At 33.4% G+C, this 21,681-nt stretch overlaps 1 protein-coding gene across 14 annotated transcripts in view; it reads right to left on the reverse strand.

The window, feature by feature from the left end:
• LOC129790674 (serine/threonine-protein kinase tousled-like 2) overlaps positions 1–21,681 on the reverse strand; it is a 98,141-nt gene that overhangs the window by 24,140 nt on the left and 52,320 nt on the right. The window contains exon 1 of one of the 14 annotated variants that reach the window (XM_055828333.1): positions 11,694–12,694. The exons of the other annotated variants lie outside the window; for them this stretch is intronic. Coding sequence (XP_055684308.1) covers positions 11,694–11,717 — 24 coding nt within the window. The 5' untranslated portion in view covers positions 11,718–12,694. Of the gene's footprint in view, positions 1–11,693; positions 12,695–21,681 lie in introns of those variants that run through there. 14 annotated transcript variants of the gene reach the window in all.

A 21,681-nucleotide genomic window follows, 5' to 3' on the forward strand; every position in this document is an offset into this window, starting at 1 on the left:
TTATCAGACCTCTGTTATTCCTAATTGAATCTAATAAAACTGCAAAGCTTTTTGTTCTAAAAGATCTTTAACCCCTACAAGCAAGGTCTTAATGTCAATTTGTTAGTCTGCAACAAGACAAAGGCATCCAAGTTACATTGGGTGAAGAGATTCATTTATAGCTGAAGATGTACAAAATTCCCGTGAATGATGCACCTTTGTTAACGAGGAATGGGGGGGACAACACACGAAGCTTCTCGTGAGCATTTTCAGCAGTCCTTTTGCCAAACATTACATATATGTATGCCACCACATACATGAGGGAGATGGGCAACATTTGTGCAAAAGAGAAGCTGAATGAATGCGTCAAAGTGCTCTCGTACAATTGGTTTTTGGAGAGTTGGTTCACATTCGTCGGTGTCACCATACAAAATCGACCAACTATGTGCACAAGAAAGAGAACAAGATATTGAGAATTCTATACTGGTTGTTCGGTTAATAAATATCTATATATACATATAGAATAGATATATGTAGCAAATGTAAAGCTCTGTGTGCTTGCTTCCATATTGAAGGCTCTTGTGCTTTTCTATTCTACATAAGCTTGACGCTTTTATGTACAAAAAGGCATGTTTAATATTGATCTGTCGAGTGGAAGAGAAGGTATCCAAGTTAAAACACTCTTTTTTTTTACATTATGTATTATTTGTGTTATAAAAATGCTTCCCCACAATTTCTTGTTCTTTCTCTCTCTCTCTCTTTTGCCTTCGCGCATTTTCTAAAAACTCAATAGCGAAAAATATTCAATATTCAAGAACACAAAATCATCTTAGAAAAGATTTTCTCTTTCGCAGCTGTGTTTGTTGTAAGGAGATGGCAATGCAAGAGACCTCGCTCCTATTCAATGATAATGTCTACTTCTATGGGAGGACAATGTGATATATATTTTGCCTTATGTTGCCGTCCATCCCTTCTAATCTTCTTTCTCTCTTTTCAACCATTTCGATATTTTGCATCGCCACTCGACGTTACACAAGATTGCTATATGTATGTACTTTGTGACTCCTTTGTCCCTCAATGACTGACTCACCCTTCGAGGGTTTATAGCCCGTTCTACGCGACCAAATTGTTCATAACACGAATTCATCCCCTTAATTACTTCATATACACAACATAGTGCGCAATTTATGAAGTATAGCCAACATGGGCAGTGTCGAGAAAGCCCATAGCCAAAGAATTGTCATTGATTTTTATGCTGTGTGTACGTACAACATAGGAAGGAGAAAAAAGGAGTTTACAAAAAAAAAAGTACCCTGATTGTGAATAAAACGCGAAAATCGAGGGATGAAAACTCTTTTTTTTCCTCCTTCTCTCTTTTTTTTGTTATACATCAGCAGCTCCCCATAAACGACAGAGGGCTTTTATGTGCTTAGTCCGCTATATGTGTAGCATTTCCCTTCTCTTTTTTCAGCTCTTGTCCTTCGTTTTTTTTTTTTTAATAAAATACCCTTTTCCACACTTTTGCCAACGCCCAACAAATTCACCGCGACGTCTCACCAGAAAACCGTCATTTTCATGTGCCTGCGATTCTTTTTTTTTGTACTTCTCAATGCTGCCATCGTGGCCAAGTAGAGCTGCTACACAGTACAGTGTATGAGAAGAAGAAGAAAAAAAAAGCGAAACACTGCAAAATTATCTAACAGAATTGGTGGAAAAGAGAGATATAATTTATGACAGTGTATCGAAAACATCCCATTTGAAAGCAACACATAGGGGAACCTGGGGTAATTCGGTGAATTTTTGGGAGATAATTTTTCCTGAGTTCCATGGAAATATTTGAGATTTCCTATGACAACTATCTTATAGCAAATTTTCCGGGCTACAACTTTGTCTCAGACGATTTCTCTCTATCTCAACGGGAAAATGCTTTTTCATGCCATTTTCCAAACCCTTCCACATTTGCCTGTTCCAAAAATCTTGGGGTAAAATGGTGAATGAATTTCAAATGCGTTTTTCTTTGAAAATCCATGTCTGAGAGGTTATTGATTTGCTCTGGGATAAACTTACCTGTTTCGATTGAGAGATTTCACTCCGTATCGTAATGATTATTCACTTTTTAGTCCTATAAAATTGATAAAACACAAATTTTGTCGAAAAGCACTTCCATTTGTTTGTTTTCTACAACTTCCCGTCAGATCTGTGTGCAACAAAAACCCAGCGGACAAGGAATTTCATACTCGTAGCTACTTTGGTAGCAAAATCAATATAATAATTTATTTAACAAGGAGAAATTTTTTAAGAAAAATTACGAAAAAAACATTATTTCGAGTTAATTAATTGTTTATATTACCTAATCTACCTAATACATATTATCTGTGAAGAATTGAATGGAATAAAAACATTGATTTTGTAGGGCGAAAATTTTGGACGATTATTCCATTACGCGTCAATAGTAAAATAGATTGTAGAGAGAGAAAACACTATATGAGTGGAAGGAGGCAAATTTTTCACCATTTTACCCCAAAAAATATTCACCGTCTTGCCCCAAGTGCTACCTTTTAGTGAAAACTTTATAATAGAAAACTCGGAAAATTTGTGGGAAAAATCAGAATAGGTTTGTGTTCAGCAATAATTGCTTTATTGAAAAAATGCATTTTCATAATTTATTACACAGAATAAGATGGTAAGAATGGAAATATGGTAAGGTGGTAAAAGTAACTTTAGACATCGGAAAATTATTTTCCTCAATAAAATCCAAAGTATTCGTTCTACATGACTAAAGCTTTCTGGGATTATTAAGAGGTGTAAGAAGCACCTGTTAACTGAATGAGAATGATTAGGACAATGTATTTCATGAGATATTGAATTTAATTTTTTTCCCGATTCACCATTTTACCCCAGTTACCCCTACTGTGCGGAGCTTTGGGTACATTATATATAGTATGTATCTCTTTTACCATGGTGGAACTAGAAAGTAATGGTATTTTGCAATATTCAATTAAATTAGCTCTTCAATTCTATCCATCTTTCTCCCTCATACGGGGCTTTTCAAATCAACCACCTCTCATTCACACACTCCACTTTACTCGCACCGTGCACATTGCATTTTTGTTGAGGTAACCTCGCGCGCGTCGCGAATACACCAAACATCGAAACTCCTCGGCAGTTGGACGGTATGAAAAACCCGAACGAGAGAGTTCACTTAATCCCCACATTTTCAGTACTTCGATCAATAAAATGTATTTTTGCATATTATTCCCAACTTCATCCCTCCCCCGCACGCTGCTATGCTATGCCAGAGGAGAGAGAAATATAGAGAAAAAAAAACTTCACCATATTCACAACCTCCCGCCAGTCATCTTCCATTTTATATGCTTGTATACACACATTTCCAAACGACGACGCGAATTGGAAACTTTCACAGAATGAAAAGCCCCCAGTTGGAGCATCATCCCAGGAATCAATATATCCCGTAGTAATGCTTTGCTTTTCCAACCCCACACCTCAGGGCTAAAAGAACAACCCTCTCTTCAACACACAAGGAAATCTCATGAGGAAGGAGATATCAATACAATATCCTTTAGTTTTATCTCCCTTTATGTACTACATACACCCAACATATATCCGCAAAATGATGCGAAGATAAACATGCAGTAGAGAAATCGGCAGAGAATTGAATTTGGATTTATGGAGGATATCAATGTAGTTAATCCGCTTTTTTATAGTTACATCGCGGCGTAAACTCAATTTAGGGCGGGAAACAACTATAAAGGATGGAGAGAGATTTTTAGATTATCCATAGAGAACTTTTCCTTGTATTAAATCTGCAATTATAAGTATGTATGTAAAAGAGATTGATAGAGATTAATAAGATTGCTAATTGTTAAACGAAAAATAAATTTTTTAAATTTCTTTTTGTTTTTGATAAAAACCTAATTCAAAAGAAAGTTTAGAAAATGATTTTTTTTTAATTAATTCAATTATCTTTGAGATTCCTTAATGAAAAGGTTAAGAATTATAGTTAAGAACGTTAAGAACTAACCTTTTTAAAAACTAACATTTAAATCGGTCAATGATCCTAGGAATCGAGCGAAAAATTTATTAAACACTAGAAACATAATAAAAACCTGTTTGCATCAAAAGTATTCTTAAATAAAATATTTAATTCTAGGTATAAGTTTAAAAAAAAATTTCAAACGTCCATTTTTAACAAAATAAATTTTAGACACCTACGTAGTCCTTAAAATCAATTTAAATTATCCTTAAAGCTGAATAGCCTCCTTTTCATTTTTATAGAGTTTTCTTTGATTGTAGAGGAAAAATCGCAAACATAGGGCTTTATTCAGCGACCAAGAAACTCCTGAAATCTTTAAATTTTGTACTGAAATTTCAAGATTTCAAGCGAATTTCAAGGGTTTCATGGTCGCTGAATAAGGCCCATAGTCAAATAAAAAAATCATGGCAATTTTATAATAAATGTTTATTATTAATTTGAAAAGGAAAAAACCTTCGCCGAAAATGCGCGACAAGTCTACGAAAACGTTTTAAAAGATTTTTTAGAGGGACAAAAACTGCAAAATATTTCGCATTTTTTGGCAAGCTTTATTTGCATTTTTCTCTGTGATCCCAATTGATATTGTGGAGTTTCTCTTGCGATTTTTCTATTTCTTTTTATGCTCTACAAGATGAAATGAGGTAAAATTATTCTGTGATAGAGGAAGTTTTTACATGGTCCGTGCATGAACTCCTTTTCTTTGCCTTTATTTGGTTCTGTTAATGCTCAATGATTTTATTTTATCAATTTTCTCATGAAAATATCAAAACTTATTCTTCAAATAGCTCTAGAACGCCTAGAACCTCAAGAAGAAGAAAAACAGACGAAATTAAAACATCTTTCTTAGAAAAAACCCTGCGTTCGCCCATAATAATATTGTGCCTGAGTTTTGTAAAAAGATTTACAAACGAATTTAAATAGAATTAAAAAAATATATTGAATAACATCCTTAAATAAATAATTTTCTAAAAAATCTTTTTAATAAAAATTAAAATATTTAAGGACTTTTCACTTAATCCCTAGACCTCCAAAAACTTGTCTCTAACCTTTTATCATAGCTCACAGAGACCAAGGATAACCTTGCCAAGTAAATCTAAACTTAATCTAATTCCTCATTCATATACGATAGAGATTATCAAAGATTTATAAATTCACAAACAAATGTAGGTAGCAAAACTTTTCACTATTATACATATTCATTTTTCTCTCTTTTTTTTTCTCAATCTTTTATGACGTATACCTATATCATTTTAACAAATCATAAAATCCGAAGGTTATTGGAGTGAAAATTAATACTTTACAAGTGAATAGTTTAAAAGGCGTCAGAGTAAAACTTGTCAATAATGGAAAATAGCCTTTAGTATATAGCAGCTATGTTAGAATCAAACACACACATACGAGGTTTTGGAATTTTGCTTATTTTTGCAATTTAATAGAAAGAAAATCTCCCCAATAGCGAAACCCACAATTGACCCAATTCGTGTTCAATATATAGTTCCTTTATGTGCAAAATGAATCCAAATCCAGTGAGGTCATTGCCCTGTGCAGTCAGAGTGACTTTTCAGCACCCAGAGTGAAACTTTCACGTTAAAAAAATGAACCTCTGCCAACACAACAACGAGATCATCTTTAATTTTTTTAGATGAGAGAGCTCCGAAGACATTGTGGAATTGAAGGAGGAGAAAAAAAGCGACGAAAAAGAGACTGTTACATTCGGATGAGGGCATCACATCTTGTGAAGAAGCATAAGATGAGAGAGTCAAGGAAAGAAAAAAAGAAGAAACGAAGCCACGATGATTCTGCAAGAGGCATGAATTTGAGCAATTTTCCCCATCATGGATATCATGAAGGAAATCAATGCGGTGGGCATCCTCATCATATATAAGTTGTTTTACACACTGCAAATTGTGAGTTTTATTTCACCATTTATAAACCCCAAGCAGTGTGCCTTTCGTCTCTTGATACATTCCCAAGAAAGTGTCAAGGAGAATTAATACGATCGTTCAAGAGGTGAACACACTCGGGCCTTTTATATGCGAAAACGACACAACATTGGCGTTTGCCCACCACCTCTCTTTTATTTCTTATTATGTGCATATTCCACGGTGTACTCGTCATTTTTGCCATGGCGAAGAAAACCGGGCAGAAATCTCACCATTTTATCTCCTCTCTCTCCGGACTGCTGATTTTTTTTTCTTCATTCATTCAATTGCTAAATATTATTACCATTTTTGTGTCATATGCTTGCGCATAGAGTAATTTTCCACATCTCCCCGAAAAAAGATTCAGGAAGAAGAAGAAGAAAATAAACGGCATATCAAGCACATAGGATAGACCCACCATTTGTTGTACACGCAAACGCAGCAGAGAGCAAAAGAGTCACTAATATGGACACAAAAGTGTTTAGAAACGTGATTTAGAAATAGACCTTTTTCGAAAGTCTCTCCTCCAACTTTTAACTCTTTTTTTTTCGTCTAACTTCATTTTGAATCTCTTTCACTTTTGTATTAAGTGGCAAAAACAAAAGGTAATTTCTGTACCTTAAATCCGCTGTCAGGCACTTGTTAATGAATTCTTTCGCGCTAACGTAACTGGGCGGATTTTTTTTTCGTCTTTGATACATTCAAAGCGCTCTACAAGGGGTGTTTATCTGGCGAATATTTTGTTGTTTTAAGCGAATCATTCGAATATTTCCGAAGATCTGAATATTTGACTTCACATGAACATCTTTTGCTAAAAACCGATTAATTCAAAACAGAAAATGTACTGGTAAGCTGACCAAGCTTACGGGAGCTGTGTTTCTTTCAGTGTACCAATTTTGTGAGAGCAAACTAGAACGCGAATTAATTTAAATACGCGCAAAGTCGGGAAAAGTTGAAAAGTCATACCCTAAGAAATGTTTGGAAGGCCATATCTAGAGAACGGATCCATAGATTTTCATAAATTTTTTTTTGTTTGAAAGGTCTTGAAGTCAGCTATAACATATCGAAAAATGAAAAAAAATTATGTCGCCATTTTCGAAAAATTCGAGTTCGAAATTTTCGAAAACTTTGTTTTCGATTTTAGCGCCTTTTGCGGTCATTTCTCGAACTTGCAATGTTCTAGACATTTGTAGGGCTTCACGAAACCTTTCATTTGCGCTTGAGTTGATCAAGATCGGACTTGTAGAACCCGAGATATGACATGCCAACTTTGGAAGGCTATATCTCGAGAACGGATCCACAGATTTTCTTCATTTTTGGCATGAAGCTAGATAATATGGTCAGCTACAACATATCAAAAAATGAAAAAAATTTATGTCGCCGTTTTCGAGATATTCATCGAAAACTAATCGAAAATTTTGTTTTCGATTTTTGGCCCCCTAGCGGTCACTTTTGAAACTTCGGATGTTCTAGAGAGTTGTAAGGTTTGTTGAGATCTTTCATTTGAGCCCGGGTTGATCAAAATCGGTCAAGCCGTTTTCGAGTTATGGTCGATTTTCGATGAAAAATTGTGGCGGCCATATTGACTAAACGGCTTGACTGATTTTCGAAAATGAGGTATCGTTGGAAAGCTCTTGATGGCCCCTACAACATATCAAAATTTCAGATTTTAAGCTATAATAGCGGCTGAGATATAGCGAAAACAAAATTTTGAGGTTATTCAAAATGGCGGACGGGGGGGTGGGGGGTAAAATTTGACGTCATAATCGGACGTCTTCCAGTCGACTTTTAAACTTTGCCGTTTACCGCAAGTCTCTATCTGTTACCGTTCTCTTGCAATTTATGGTTGAACTACGGCGGACGGCCGGACGGACGGCCGGAAAAAAATTTTTTGGCGCATACGTTTTTTGGAATGTGGGGACCCTAATTCGTGCTCATCCCAAGTTTGAGCCCGATCTGACGACTTTCGATTTTGCTTGGTACACAAAAGCTGTGTCTGAAAGAAACACAGCTAAAATCAAAAAACGTATTTAGGAAATTTTGGTTTAAATTTAGTCTTCTTTGGGTTGAATTTACAACTTTTCGGTTAGAATTTAGTCCTTTTTTAAGCTTTAATGAGTTTTTTTTAATAAGTTTTGTTCCTCGATCATTGAAATTTTGAGATTGAAAACTAAATATGATATCGACTTGAATTTAGCCTTTTTTGGGTTTTTACTACTTTCTGGCTTGAATTTACAACTCTTTAGCTTAAATTAACTACTTTTTAAACTTCAATTTTAGTCTTTTTTAGACATTAATTATGTAATATTTTTTAAAGCTTTTTGAAATTTGAGATTGCCTTTTTAGGGTTGAAAACCAAATACTTTTAGGCTTGAATTTACTACTTTTTGTTCTTTCTAGGCCTAAATTATAAATTCTTAGCTGTGATTCTTTCGAATTTAAGCTTTTATTCCTCAATCTTTGCCTTTTTATGCCTAAAAAATATTTTTATGTTTCAATTTTAAGCTCTTTTAGACTTGAATTTAGCATGATTAAGGGTGAAATTACTATTCGGTTTGAATTTAGTTCTTATAAGGTTTGAAATAAATATTTTTTTAGGCTTCTATTTCTCAATCTAAGCCATTTAGAGTCTAAAAATCAATATTTTGTTTTCTCTGGCAAATCATACGAATATTAGCCAATATTCCGAATATTTCCGAAGATCCAAATAATTTCATTCAGATAAACACCCCTTGGCGCTCTACTAAACACTCACGTACATAGACAATTTTGGGATTAGCCAAGTTTGAATATTGAAGCAAATTAAAGCACAGGTTAATGTGCTTTGTTGAACCCCTACCTGCGAAACATCTTACTCAGAGACAAACTCCACCTACATACATGTCTTCGTAATCAATCTACTGAGTTATACCCTTAGAAAAAAAAGCTTAAAGTCTCAAACATTCATTGAATGTACACATCCTTTCCTCTCTAAAGTCTAAACCCCATCTCAATTGAATTGACTTTCCCGGGTCATTAGACAAATGAGATTGCTTGAGACGACACACTATGCATAAAATTTCATCTTCAAACTCTATGATGATCGCATATTTAAACCAACTTCTATCTACATACATATGTGAATTGTACGTAACTCGATGAATGTGTAATGTGGATATTATTATTGAGAGATGAACATGAAACCACACACAACATTTCCGATGTCATACTCAATTTTCTGGTAGAGATATAGATACCTCTACTTCATACCCACTATATTCGTGCCACTACAGTGTCGTGATTAGCTTAAATTAACTTGGAAATCATTCAGTTTGTATTAAGGAATAATACTTAGAGCTTTCTAACACGACAAATTTACTGATTAGTGGTTTTTTTGTGAGTGGATTTATAACACCTTATTGGAAATTGATTATTTGGTCAAAATTATATCTAAATATTCATAAAAAATGCCCAAGTAAATAGTTTGTTAGCTAATAGGTAGCAATGTTAGTAAATTACTATTCTTTTTACCTATGAAAACAGTGTAACTATGTAAATTTCTACGATTAGCTTACTAAAATTTCGTAAAGTTCTTAGCATAGTTGCTTGAGCGCCAGACTGTCACTGTAAGGACCTTTGGTTCAAATCTCAAAGCGAATTTTTTTTTCCAACTGTTTTACCAACTTTCATTAAAAAAAATCATTGATTTCCTCATCAAAACAACACGAAAAATGCAAAATGTGATTGCAATAAAAGTCATCCCTTCTTCACATCTTCATCATCCATTGAAAATTGAATGTTTTCAAATAAACAATGTATACAAAAGTATGTATATGAAAGCCAAGTCCAATAAGTTCTCTTGGTCGATTTGAAACTCTTATGGATCTGTCTTTTTTTTTTCTCCATGGAAACCGTTTTGATTTATGCCACTTTTATTCGCGCCAAGCTTGTTCTTTGTTTCGCCTATCATTTCTGCCCCGAGAGAGACACTCTATGGCAGAAATCACACACAAGATGGTGGATGGCAATAGCAAATAGCTCTTTTGGTGATTATATATTGTATATATTTTATGTCTATCTCTATATATCATTTCTCACCCACCTGGAGTGAAAATTGAAATCAAAATTTGATGAATTCGAAATTCCACAGTGGCCGCATTAGGAACAATCACAACTGAATTATTTTGCATGAATTTTTCTTTACCACACTAATTTGCATGTTTATTGTGACTCATTTTGACGAAAGAAGTTTAACATATTTTTTTTTCTAAAGGGGCAAAAAAATTGGAATTTAGATAAATTTCATTGAAAGTTTAACTCAAGATGTTTGCAAAAAGGTATGAAAAAAAACTTCCCCTTGGTGTGGAAGGGTATGTCCTTCAAATGAAACGCGCAATACCTTTCACAGGACGCAAGTGATGGAAAAAACTGTAACCTCACTCATACACGAAGGATTTTTTTTCCTCTTGCTTCTTTATTTTATGAATAAATACAAAAGGGATAAAATGCGCATTAAGGATTTTCTTCTCATGCGGAATTTCTCAAAGTAGAGGTACCTCCAAAGGAGGCGCGTTCGCTACCTCTCTCCCAAGAGAGTCTCTACCAACCCCGTTGTTGCAGGCAATACAGTGGGAGCGAGATGGAGACAATTATGGTTGAAAATTGTCCGTTGTCTCGTTAGTTTTGTACCTATAATGCTAAATGTTTCAATATTCCGCGCTTTCGTATGTGCCACACCATCTCCCATCCATAAGGGAGTGCGCCGCGAACAACACCAGAAGAGACCGGTTTTCACCATGGAACACACAATTTTTCAACTGAGGAAATATTCAGTCGCGAAGACAGCGAAGAATTGCGGAAAAAAAAGATATTCAGCGCATTTCGATTATACACAACTTCTTTTTTTTTCATTTATACCTTTATGCACAGGTACAAACGGGCAAGATGAACTGTTAGTGCTGAGGTGAAGCAAGCAAAGATATCGCCATTTCATTACGCGTTTTCTGCACTTTGCTTGCAGAAAACCAATCGGCAACAAAGTTATAGTCCACTGTATACTCATTAAGGGGGTTAAGGAGTTGTTTTTAACTCCAATTAATCATTTCATGGTTGTTATTTCTTTAAATTCTGCTGTAGAGAAGATTGTTGAATAAATCGCTAAAAATCATCTAAAGGTATTTTCTAGCTTTCAACCCCCTCTAGGTGTCTAGGTTGTTATCGTATTATCCTGTTTAGGACATACCTAAAAACGAATTCTAATTTTCTTCTCAACAATTCTTTTTTTTAAGACTTTTCTTAAAGTAAGACAATAAAATGCAATTTTGGATAAAATTTCACAAAAACTCACATTAAGGAATACCTAAGTAATAAAGTTTTCATCCCTCATAAACCCATTTCCCAGTATTCCATACTCATTACCCAAAAACCTTTAACTGCAAACTCCTTTGTCCTTTTCCAGAGAAAATTAAATGTTTTACCAAAGAAGAATATTCCATTTTGGATTTTTGGCCTAGGTTTGCAACAAGAAAATTTCGTTACCCAATTTTTCTCCCTTGCGTTCACAAAACTCATGCCATCTCCCTCATTTCTCAGGGGTTTTGTGCAGTTTATGGAGCGGTTTTTTCCACTCTCACCCATTTCTCGTCCTTTACCTCTCCTTTCTCCTACAAACCTCACCCTTCACACACACACACACTCGTCCTTATTTCGCTCTTTCATCCCCCTGTTTTTTTTTTTTGGACTCCATTGGTAATACTTACATACAAACAACATGCGCTGAACATATTTCCAGCTGGTGCTACATTTTTCACACAGCAACCAAGTATGAAAAATCCTTTTTTCCTCCTTTTTCTACCACTAAATTTTTCACGCAATTCTCTTTGTCCTCACTCAACTGCGGAGATATGGGAGATGAGCTCATCCGCGAGATTGCCTATTACACACGGCTCCACCCTCTCAGTTTTATTTGGGGCTGTGTTTATCACAACTACCCCTCACTTGATTTATCTTGCATTCAGATAACTTTTTTTTTACACTCCGGTGAATTGGTGCATTAGAATGCTTGCACTTCCTTTTGCTTCCTTTTTACACTGATGCACAAATGCTTGAATTTCCACCCTTGTGGGTTAAAAACTACCCCACTGTGTGTCTCCCAAAAATTCACTCTCTGTTGCAAAAGTATGAGGGGCAATATAGGGAAAAAAAAGAAATAAAATATGGCAACACTAGATGGACGCAGTCCGCGTGTGTTAAAAAGGCCTAACCGAGTGATCGTTGACGATAATGTGAGTTTTAATATAAAATGAAAATATATTTTATAAGCACAACGTATGTTTCACTGCAAACACTGCAAGAAGGAAGGTATAAAAGAGGACGATGCCACATGCACACACAACCTTTAACAGTTTTTCCTTCTCTCACAGTATTCGTTCTTGTGGGCCACACTCTCTTTGACTTGTGCACACTATATATAAATACGCATATATAGGTAGGTACAATTATTGAGTCTCGACTTTTTTCTCATTCTTCTTCTTCTTCTTCACTTCTTTTCTGCCTCTGCTTTTCCATCCACCACTGTATGGTGGCAATAAGAAATAGATATACCGGTGCACACTTTCTGGTCTAAATCGTGAATAGTTTTCAACTTTGCTTCATTCGTTTTCTTAACACACAGACACTTTGTATTTTACTTATTTTTCGCCATTTGCCTCTCTTTATATCGCAATCTTTTCTCCTCTCTTTTTTTTTTTGTTGTTCAGAAGAAAACTTGAGAAATTGCAAAAAAAAAATTGCTTCTTATTAAATATGCAATTACACTGTAAACTTCTCCTTTTCACACAGGTAGAACAACAACAACAAGAACAAGAAAACTCTGAAAATGCCTCAATACCCGAAAAAAATAAAATATCTTGATGAAGAACTTTGTGCAAAATAATTCTTCTTGTGCCAATAGATCAACTTCTAATAAATTCAAAGAATCTCCCTCATCACTATGCCAATAATCCCTCCTCAAATGTTTGTGTGTATCTATTTTTAATAGGATGTGTAATTAAATAGGAAAAAAAGTGTTAAAAGAAATAAATACCAACTTTAAATTTAGCACAAATTTATATTTAGCTGCGCATCACAAGACACTTCTATTACACTTTTAACTTGAAGGAAAATTTTATAAAGCGCACACCACACCCATACTCTCGAAAAGAAAATCTCTTCCAATACTCGCAATTACCTATATTATTTTTTCTATATAGCTATTCCCCCTTATCCCCTTATTATTTTATTTTCTTGTAGTATCTGCAGAGCAGTTGAAAAAAAGTGAGTTTATTTTATGCTTTTTTTATTTTTTTCAACGTAGCCAGACTGATAAAAATTTTCATTGATTGCCTGTGGCTTTAAAAAATTCTCTTTCGTGTGACTTCTTCGGCTTTTCTCACACTGAACTACTTTTTTTTTGCTTTGCTTCTTTCCTCTGAGTGTACGACCGCAAATTGACCCTCACACGGTGTTCATTTGCAAGTAATTCATGTGTGAAAAGGAGAATTTACAATGTGCTTGTTTGCAGATTGATCAACCCCTTTTGTTATTACACAAAAACTGTGTTAATTTAACCCCTAAACTCCCCCCATTTGTACACTGTAAAAAAAAATTCGAGACACTATGACACGTCGATCCCAAAATTACGTACATTTAATGCTAACACACTGTGCAACCCACCAAGAGACACACTGTGAAGAAAGATGTGATATTTGGAGGAGAAAACAGTCGAAATACCATCACTTCCGGCGGCGCTACTAGCACTAACACGCGAATAAAAACGTCATACTGACATTCGGTCTCTCGCCTCTCCTTATTAGTTGGTATACCACAATCGTGGCATACCAAGTATTGTAATCGTCGGAAAAACCGACCATCTCAGATCGGGCTCAAACTTGGTATGAGCACGTTTTAGACATCCCGCATTACGAATATGGTGGTGGAAAAAAACTGTTCCGGCCGGCCTGCCGGCCGGCCTTCCGGCCGGCCTGCCGGCCTCTGCGCTAAACTTTGCCTTATAGCTCAAGAACGGTAACAGATAGAGACTTCCGGTTTGACGTTTTCTATAGAAATGTGGGTGTAAAATTTCATTTTTTCGTATTTTCAAAATTCAAAATGGCCGCCGTCCGCCATTTTGAAATACCGTGAACCACTTCCCTTATAGGTAGAGGTCTAATATTTTAGTATGTTGTAGAGCTCAGTGAGACGTTTTCATCGATAATTCATACTTTAAAATCGGTCAAGCCGTTTAGCAAATATGGCGGTCTAAAGCAAAAAGTGTTTTTTCGATATAACTCGAGAACGGCTTGACCGATTTGGACCATCTTGGTATCAAATGAAAGGTTTCAAGAAGCCCTACAACTGTCTAGAACATATCAAGTTTTAAAAACATCCGCAAGAGGCGCTAAAATCAAAAACATAAATTGCCTAACTTTAAGGGGCAATATCTCCGAATCCCCATTAGGCAAATCTTTTAAATTTTGATATGTTGTAGCCTGACTCAATATCTTTCACCAGTCCAAAAATGAAGAAAATCTATGTCGCCGTTTAGAAGATATGGCCATTTGAAAAATTCTTGAATTTGAAAAGTTCTAAGAGCCATATCTCTTGAACGGATTGTCCGATTTTGCTCAACTTAGTATCAAATTAAAGGTTTTGCAATTATCTACAACTTTCTAGAACATCAGAAACTTCTAGAACCATTCCTTAAGGATAAAAAGTGCAAAAAACAGTTTTTGTAAAACAAAAATCCGCCATTTTGTGTTCTAGAGGTGACCTTGAAATGTATCGAAATATATGTTAAATTATAGCCTATTTCAATACCTTTCCAGAACTAGTAAAGTAATTTCTGTAAGTCTTATAGAACCAGAGATATGCCGATTTTTATTTTGAGCACTTTCATTTCAAGTAAATATTTAATTCTTTATATACCTATGCTTAAATTTTTTTTTAAAATTACTGTCTAGATTATATGCTTTAATAATAAAATTAGTTTGTTGTTGAATTTACAAAAAAAAAAATTATTTTTATCGGGTAAGCCCCGTACTCTCCTATGGCGCTTTGTCCAGCGGACATTTTTTTAACTTCATCCTGTGACAGAAGCAAAGCAGTCAAGGCAAACAAAAATAAAGACCGTGAAAAAATTGTGAAAAAGCCGTGAAAAGGCAGTGAAATCAAGTGAAATAGACTAAAACTCTGTGATTTGTGATGGAAGGTTGTCGGAAGGAGCGATCGGGACAAGGAGGTTCAGGAGTTAAGGAACATTTTCGTCGAAGAAAAAAGGTAATTTCTAAAGTTTTTTGGGCCGGACGTCACACTACGACATCCACAGCTTTCTCTTGCTTTTCTATAAAAAATGCATTTTTCATAAAATAGATACTTGAGTTTGCTCTTGTTATGGCATTTTATAGATTATAAATGTGAATTTAATGTAATTTAATAAAATTATTTTACGATATGAGCAATGTAAACACAATACGGAAGCCCCAATCAGTGGCGACATCTGTTGAGAGCTTTTAAAAATATGTTTACGAAAGTCGTGCGATTTGAATTTAAATATTTTCGGTTGGCGCAGTGAATTTTCGGTTTGCGCAGTGATTGAAAAATAGCCAAATTTTATAATAAAACCTTTTTTCTCCTTTTTTTCTTTAATTCCTTTTTATTTTATCTTCTAATATATAAAGCTGAAAATTTTGTTTGTTTGTTTGTTTGTGGCACATGAACTCCTCCGAAACCGCTGGGCCGATCTTGATGAAATTTGGTAGGGGGGTAGAGGGGGTCAATACCAGTTGCAAGCACTATATGGAATTCCGCCCCGAACCCCCTTTGTAGCGCCCCCACAGAAAAATTGTTTTTTTTTTTCATTTTCTACCTTCTGATTGGGGGCTTAGGTTGATTAGTTTTTTAATATACAATTGAGGTAAATTAGCTGTGTTTCTTTCAGATACAGCTTTTATGTACCGAGCAAAATCGAAAGACGTCAGATTGGGCTCAAACTTGGGATGAGCACGAATTAGGGTCCCCACATTACAAAAAAGATATGCGACAAAAAAATGTTCCGGACGTCTGTCCGTAGTACTATGCTATATTGCAAGAGAACGGTAGTAGATAAAGACTTGCGGTAAACGGCAAAGTTTAAATATCGACTGGAAGACATCCGATTATGAAATCAAATCCACCCCCTCACCTCCCCGTCCGCCATTTTGAATAACTTCCAAGTTTTGTTTTGCCTATATCTCAGCCCTTATTATAGCTATAGGTCTGAAACTTTGATGTGTTGTAGGGGCAATCAAGACCTTTTCAACGATACCTTATTTTCGAAAATCGGTCAAGCCGTTTAGTCAATATGGCCGCCACGATTTTTCATCGAAAATCGGCCCTTACTCGAGAACGGCGTGAGCAATTTTGATCATCTTGGGCTCAAACAAAAGCTCCTAACAATCCCTGCCACTCTCTAGAATATCGGAAGTTCTTAAAGTGCCCACAAGGGGCGCCACAATCAATAACAAAATTTTCCGACTGTTTTTGAAGAATATCTGAAAAATACCATTATCGATTTGCTTGAAATTTTGATATATCTTTTTGTTTTAGATAACAAAACAGCTTTCAATAAAAAAAAATGTCGCCATTTTGAAAATATGGCGTTGCAATGGTTTCATGTCATATCTCTGGTTCTACAATTCCGATTTTAATCAAATCAAGCGCAAATGAAAGGTTTCGTGAAACCCTACAAATGTATAGAACATTGCAACTTCGAGAAATGACCGCAACATGCGCTAAAATCAAAAACAACGTTTTCGAAAATTTTTAACTCGCATATTTCAAAAATGGCATTATCGATTTACATATTTCAAATTTTTTTGATTTTTTTTAACTGAGGTTAAGATCTGAGCTGAGGTTTTTTCCTCGATTTTTCCAAAACACTTGAATTTCTTTCTTTATTTTCAGGACGAAAATGTTTGTTGGAGTCCCAGGGGTTTAGGAGCAGCATATTATTTGTGTTGCGCCCTAAACACTGTAGACTTCCCGATCGTCTCGTGGTCGGGAAGTTCCCCTTGTGGGATAAATTACCAAAAAATCAAACACAAACAAACAAAAACACATATAAACAACTCTAAACACATACAGAAAAAAATACATTTAAAAAAATTAAAACAAATACATATAAAGAAATCTCTAAAATTGTACGGAGGTGGATTTAAAAAGAAAAAACTATGTGTAGTTAAAAATAAAAAATACTTTGAAAATTTAGGTATTGTAAAACCGACTACAATAATAAGAGGATCTTACTATCAAGATAATTTAACACTTTTTGGTCCCATATCAAATAATAAACAATGTACGGCAAATGCCATAATAGCAATAATTGCATCACATTTATATAAAATAGAAAATTGGAATGAAAATCTTATAAATGAAATTTTAATTGAAGGAGATAAACTTTATAATAAAAATATTGAAAAAGCGCATGAAGGTTTACTAAATGCTGAAGATATTGTAGATAAAGACGATAAAAACATTTCTGTGTTTGGAAAAGAAATTGCTCTAAATTGTGTAACATCATTTTATGAAGAATTGCAAGGAGAATTTTATGGGAAATTTGAATATAAATCTTTTGAATATTCACTCAAGTACTTTTTTGATCATTTCGCATATGGTGTAATTACATGTTCTAATTTAAGTGTAGCTATATTTAAACAAGATGATTATTTTTACATTTACGATAGTCATTCAAGAGGTGAATTTGGTCAAATAGAATACAAAAGAGGTACAGCAGTCCTTTGTGGATACATGAATATTAATCATATATATAATATTTTGAAATATAATTTCTTTCATGGCAGTGAAAATTACAGTGGTGTAAAACTGTTCACAATCACTCCTTTTGCAATATCAGAAAATGATATTCAAAAGGATAGTGAAAAAGCTGAACAATTTGACACCACATATTCAAATACAAATATAATAAACCCCATAGACAAAAATAATATAGATGAATTAGCAAACAAAACTTTAAGTACAGAATACTCACAAAGCAAATATATGCTTAAGAAGAGAAGAAAACAACATAACATTTACATGAGGAATAGATATAGACTAAAGCAAACAGACCCGCATATAAAAAAACAAAAGAACAATGAGAGAAAAACAAGACACAAAATTGAACGAACAAATCCAGTTAAGAAAGTAGAAGATAATTATAAACGAACTAAAAGACGTAAAATAGAAGAGTTGGATCCAAAGAAAAAGGAAAAAAATAATGTAAAAAGAAAAGAAAGACATAAAATTGAACGAGCAGACCAAAATAAAAAGGAAAATGACAACAATAAGAGAAAGAGAAGACACCGAATTGAACGAACAGATCCAGTTAAGAAAGTAGAAGACAATTATAAACGAATTAAAAGACTTAAAATAGAAGAGCTAGATCCAAAGAAAAAGGAAAAAAATAATGTAAAAAGAAAAGAAAGACATAAAATTGAACGAGCAGACCAAAATAAAAAGGAAAATGACAACAATAAGAGAAAGAGAAGACACCGAATTGAACGAACAGACTCAGTTAAGAAAGTAGAAGACAATTATAAACGAACTAAAAGACGTAAAATAGAAGAGTTGGATCCAATAAAAAAATTAAAAAATAATATGAAAAGAAGAGAAAGACATAAAATTGAAAGAACTAATAAAAATAAAAGAGATATTGAAAATGTTAAACGTAAAAATCGACACAAAAGAGAAAGAATGAACCCTAAGAAAAGAGCTAAGGAAAATCTAGCGAGAAAAATAAGAGTTCAGCTAGAACGTAAACGAGCTAAAATTAAGAATATTATAAAAATATTAAGATATGAAAAATCTATGAATAAGAAAACAAATATATTTGAAAATTTCAAATCAATTAAAGATAAACGTTTGATAACATTTTACAGAAGAAATATAAATACAAAAAGATTGAAGGATAAATACAAAAGAATTCGAGAAATAAATGATAAAGATACAAATGGAAAAACTGTTAAACCTCCTAAAAATAAAGAATCATATGAAAAACTAATAATGCAATTTAGAAAGAATAAAACAAAATCTCTCGAAAAAATTATTAAGAAGCCTCTGAAGAAAAGGTTAAGTAGATATATGAAACACAAGATCATTCAAATTAAAGACAAATCTAAAACTTTATTAGAATTTTTCAATGTAACACGAAAAAAGGTTCCAAATTATGTTTGTGCATCTTGTGAAGGACTATTTTTTAAACATTCAGTTCAACTTTTGAAGATTGAAAAATGTAAATATCATGATAAAAATTATTTGGATGAAATAAGTAAAATATCTGATTACTGTTGTACAACATGTTATAATTCTCTTAACAGAAACAAACTGCCCACATTGGCAACCAAAAATGGACTTAAATTTCCAGAAATTCCTGAATGTCTTTTAGAATTGAACGAACTTGAAGAAAGAATGTGTTCACCAATTATCCCTTTTATGACAATTCGCGAATTGAAACATTACCTTTTGAATGCACAAAAAAGTTTGAAAGGAAGTACTGTACATATTCCTGTAGAAGTCAATGAAATGCTACAAGTTTTGCCTCGAACATTTGATAATATGCAAACTGTTCAGGTAAAGCTACTAAGGCATTTAAAATACAAAAATCACTACATGTTTCAAACAGTTAGACCACCATATATTATAAGAGCTATGAAATATTTGTTAACAACACCTTTGTACAAAGAAAAAGATATTAAACTAGATGAAAAATATGTAAATCTTAATGAAAATGTTGATGAAATTAATTTTATTGTAGACCCCAAAGATGATGAAGTTGATATATATGATAAAGAAACTCAAAAAATATTAAGTGTATATGATGTTGAGACACAAAAAATATTAAATGTATATGATCTTGAGACACAAAAATTAGATGATGTATATGATAAAATAACACAAAAAATTATTAATATTTATGATTTGGAAACGCAAAAACTAGACGATGTTTATGAAAAAGAGACCCAAAAAATTATTGATATTTATGATGTGGAAACACAGAAAATAGAAAATGAAAATGTAATTAAAAACACAATTGATTTGACACAAATGACAAACGAATTAAATAATAAACCAACTGTAGAGCAAAATGTAAATGATTTGAAAAATATTTTGGAAGAAACTATTCTTAAAGATACAAATATATTAAAATTTTGGCAATTAGCGAATAAACAATTCCCTATAAATGTAATGCAAGATCTCCTTTATATAAATGCAGGAGAATTGCAAAGGCAACAAAGAACTTATGTAAAGAAATTTCCAAAAGATTGTAGAAACATACAAATACTATTTTTGAAGCCAACACAACCAAATGGTATAGGACATTATGTAACAACTTTACATGAAAATGGCACTATACACGTATACGACTCTCTGTTTTTGAAAAAACTCGACCAAGATTGCATCAATTTTCTAAATGATATTTACCCAGAATCTCTTGTAGATGGTAAATTGCAAATTAAATTTGAGAAAACATTTCAACAAAACGATTGCTTATCATGTGGAGTACATGCAATAGCTAATACTGTAACCCTTCTCTATAATCTTAATCCAAGCCATATGTCATACAATGTAAAAGAAATGAGAAAACATTTGTACAATACGCTCTGTTCTCAAAAAATCACAATGTTCCCTGTCAATTTAGAAAAACAAAATGATGTACCAATGACAGATATTTTAATGACTAATTCACCAATTAAAACACAACATAAGAATACTGAAGATGATAGAGAAAAAATACTACAAAATTGTTACCTTACAGATAAACATATATATGATTTTTGGAATCAAGCAAATAATGAATTTAAAAATAATGTAATGCAAGACATTTTGTTTATAGATGCTGAATCTCTTAAACAACAACAAGAATATATACAAAAATTCCCTAAAGATTTTAGAAATGTTCAAATACTATTTTTGAAACCAACATATGAAAATGAGATTGGTCATTATGTTACAACACTACACGAAAATGGAATAATATATGTATATGATTCCCTATTTTTGCAAAGACTTGATCAAGATTCGATAGCGTTCTTGAAAACAATATATCCAGAATCAATTGAAAATGATCAAATTGAACTTAAATTTGAAAAGACTTTTCAACAAAATGATAGTTTATCATGCGGTGTACATGCAATCGCTAATACTGTAACCCTTCTTCATAATTTAAATCCAAGTAGCATACAATATAATGTAAAAGAAATGCGAATACATTTGTATAATATCCTTAATTCAAAAACTATAACAATGTTTCCTATTGATTTGCAAAAAGAAACTAAATCTCAAGATATTATTTTTACATCTAAAGTGAAAGATAATAATATTCCTGTAAAACAAGAAAATCCTGAAGAAATACCAGATGAATTCGATCTAATAGATGAAGATGTAATGATTGTTAATTTGGACGATATAGAAATTAAACAAGCTCAAATTCAAATGATGGCCCCTGGAATGAACAAACGACCTGTATATTCACGTACCGAAAAAAATTTGGAAGAATTGTCATTTATAAAAATTTATGGAGGTCACAAGATAGAAAATCAAAGTATCTCATATTCAAACCGCATTAAAGCTGAATGTAGAAATAGAGATAGAAGATGCGCAAATCCAACTAAAGTACTTTATTCAGCTAATGAAAAAATGCAAAGATCCATTTTTAGCGCAGTAAATGTTTGT

This window comes from Lutzomyia longipalpis, chromosome 2 (genome assembly GCF_024334085.1).
Source record: "Lutzomyia longipalpis isolate SR_M1_2022 chromosome 2, ASM2433408v1".
In the NCBI taxonomy this organism is placed as follows: domain Eukaryota; kingdom Metazoa; phylum Arthropoda; class Insecta; order Diptera; family Psychodidae; genus Lutzomyia; species Lutzomyia longipalpis.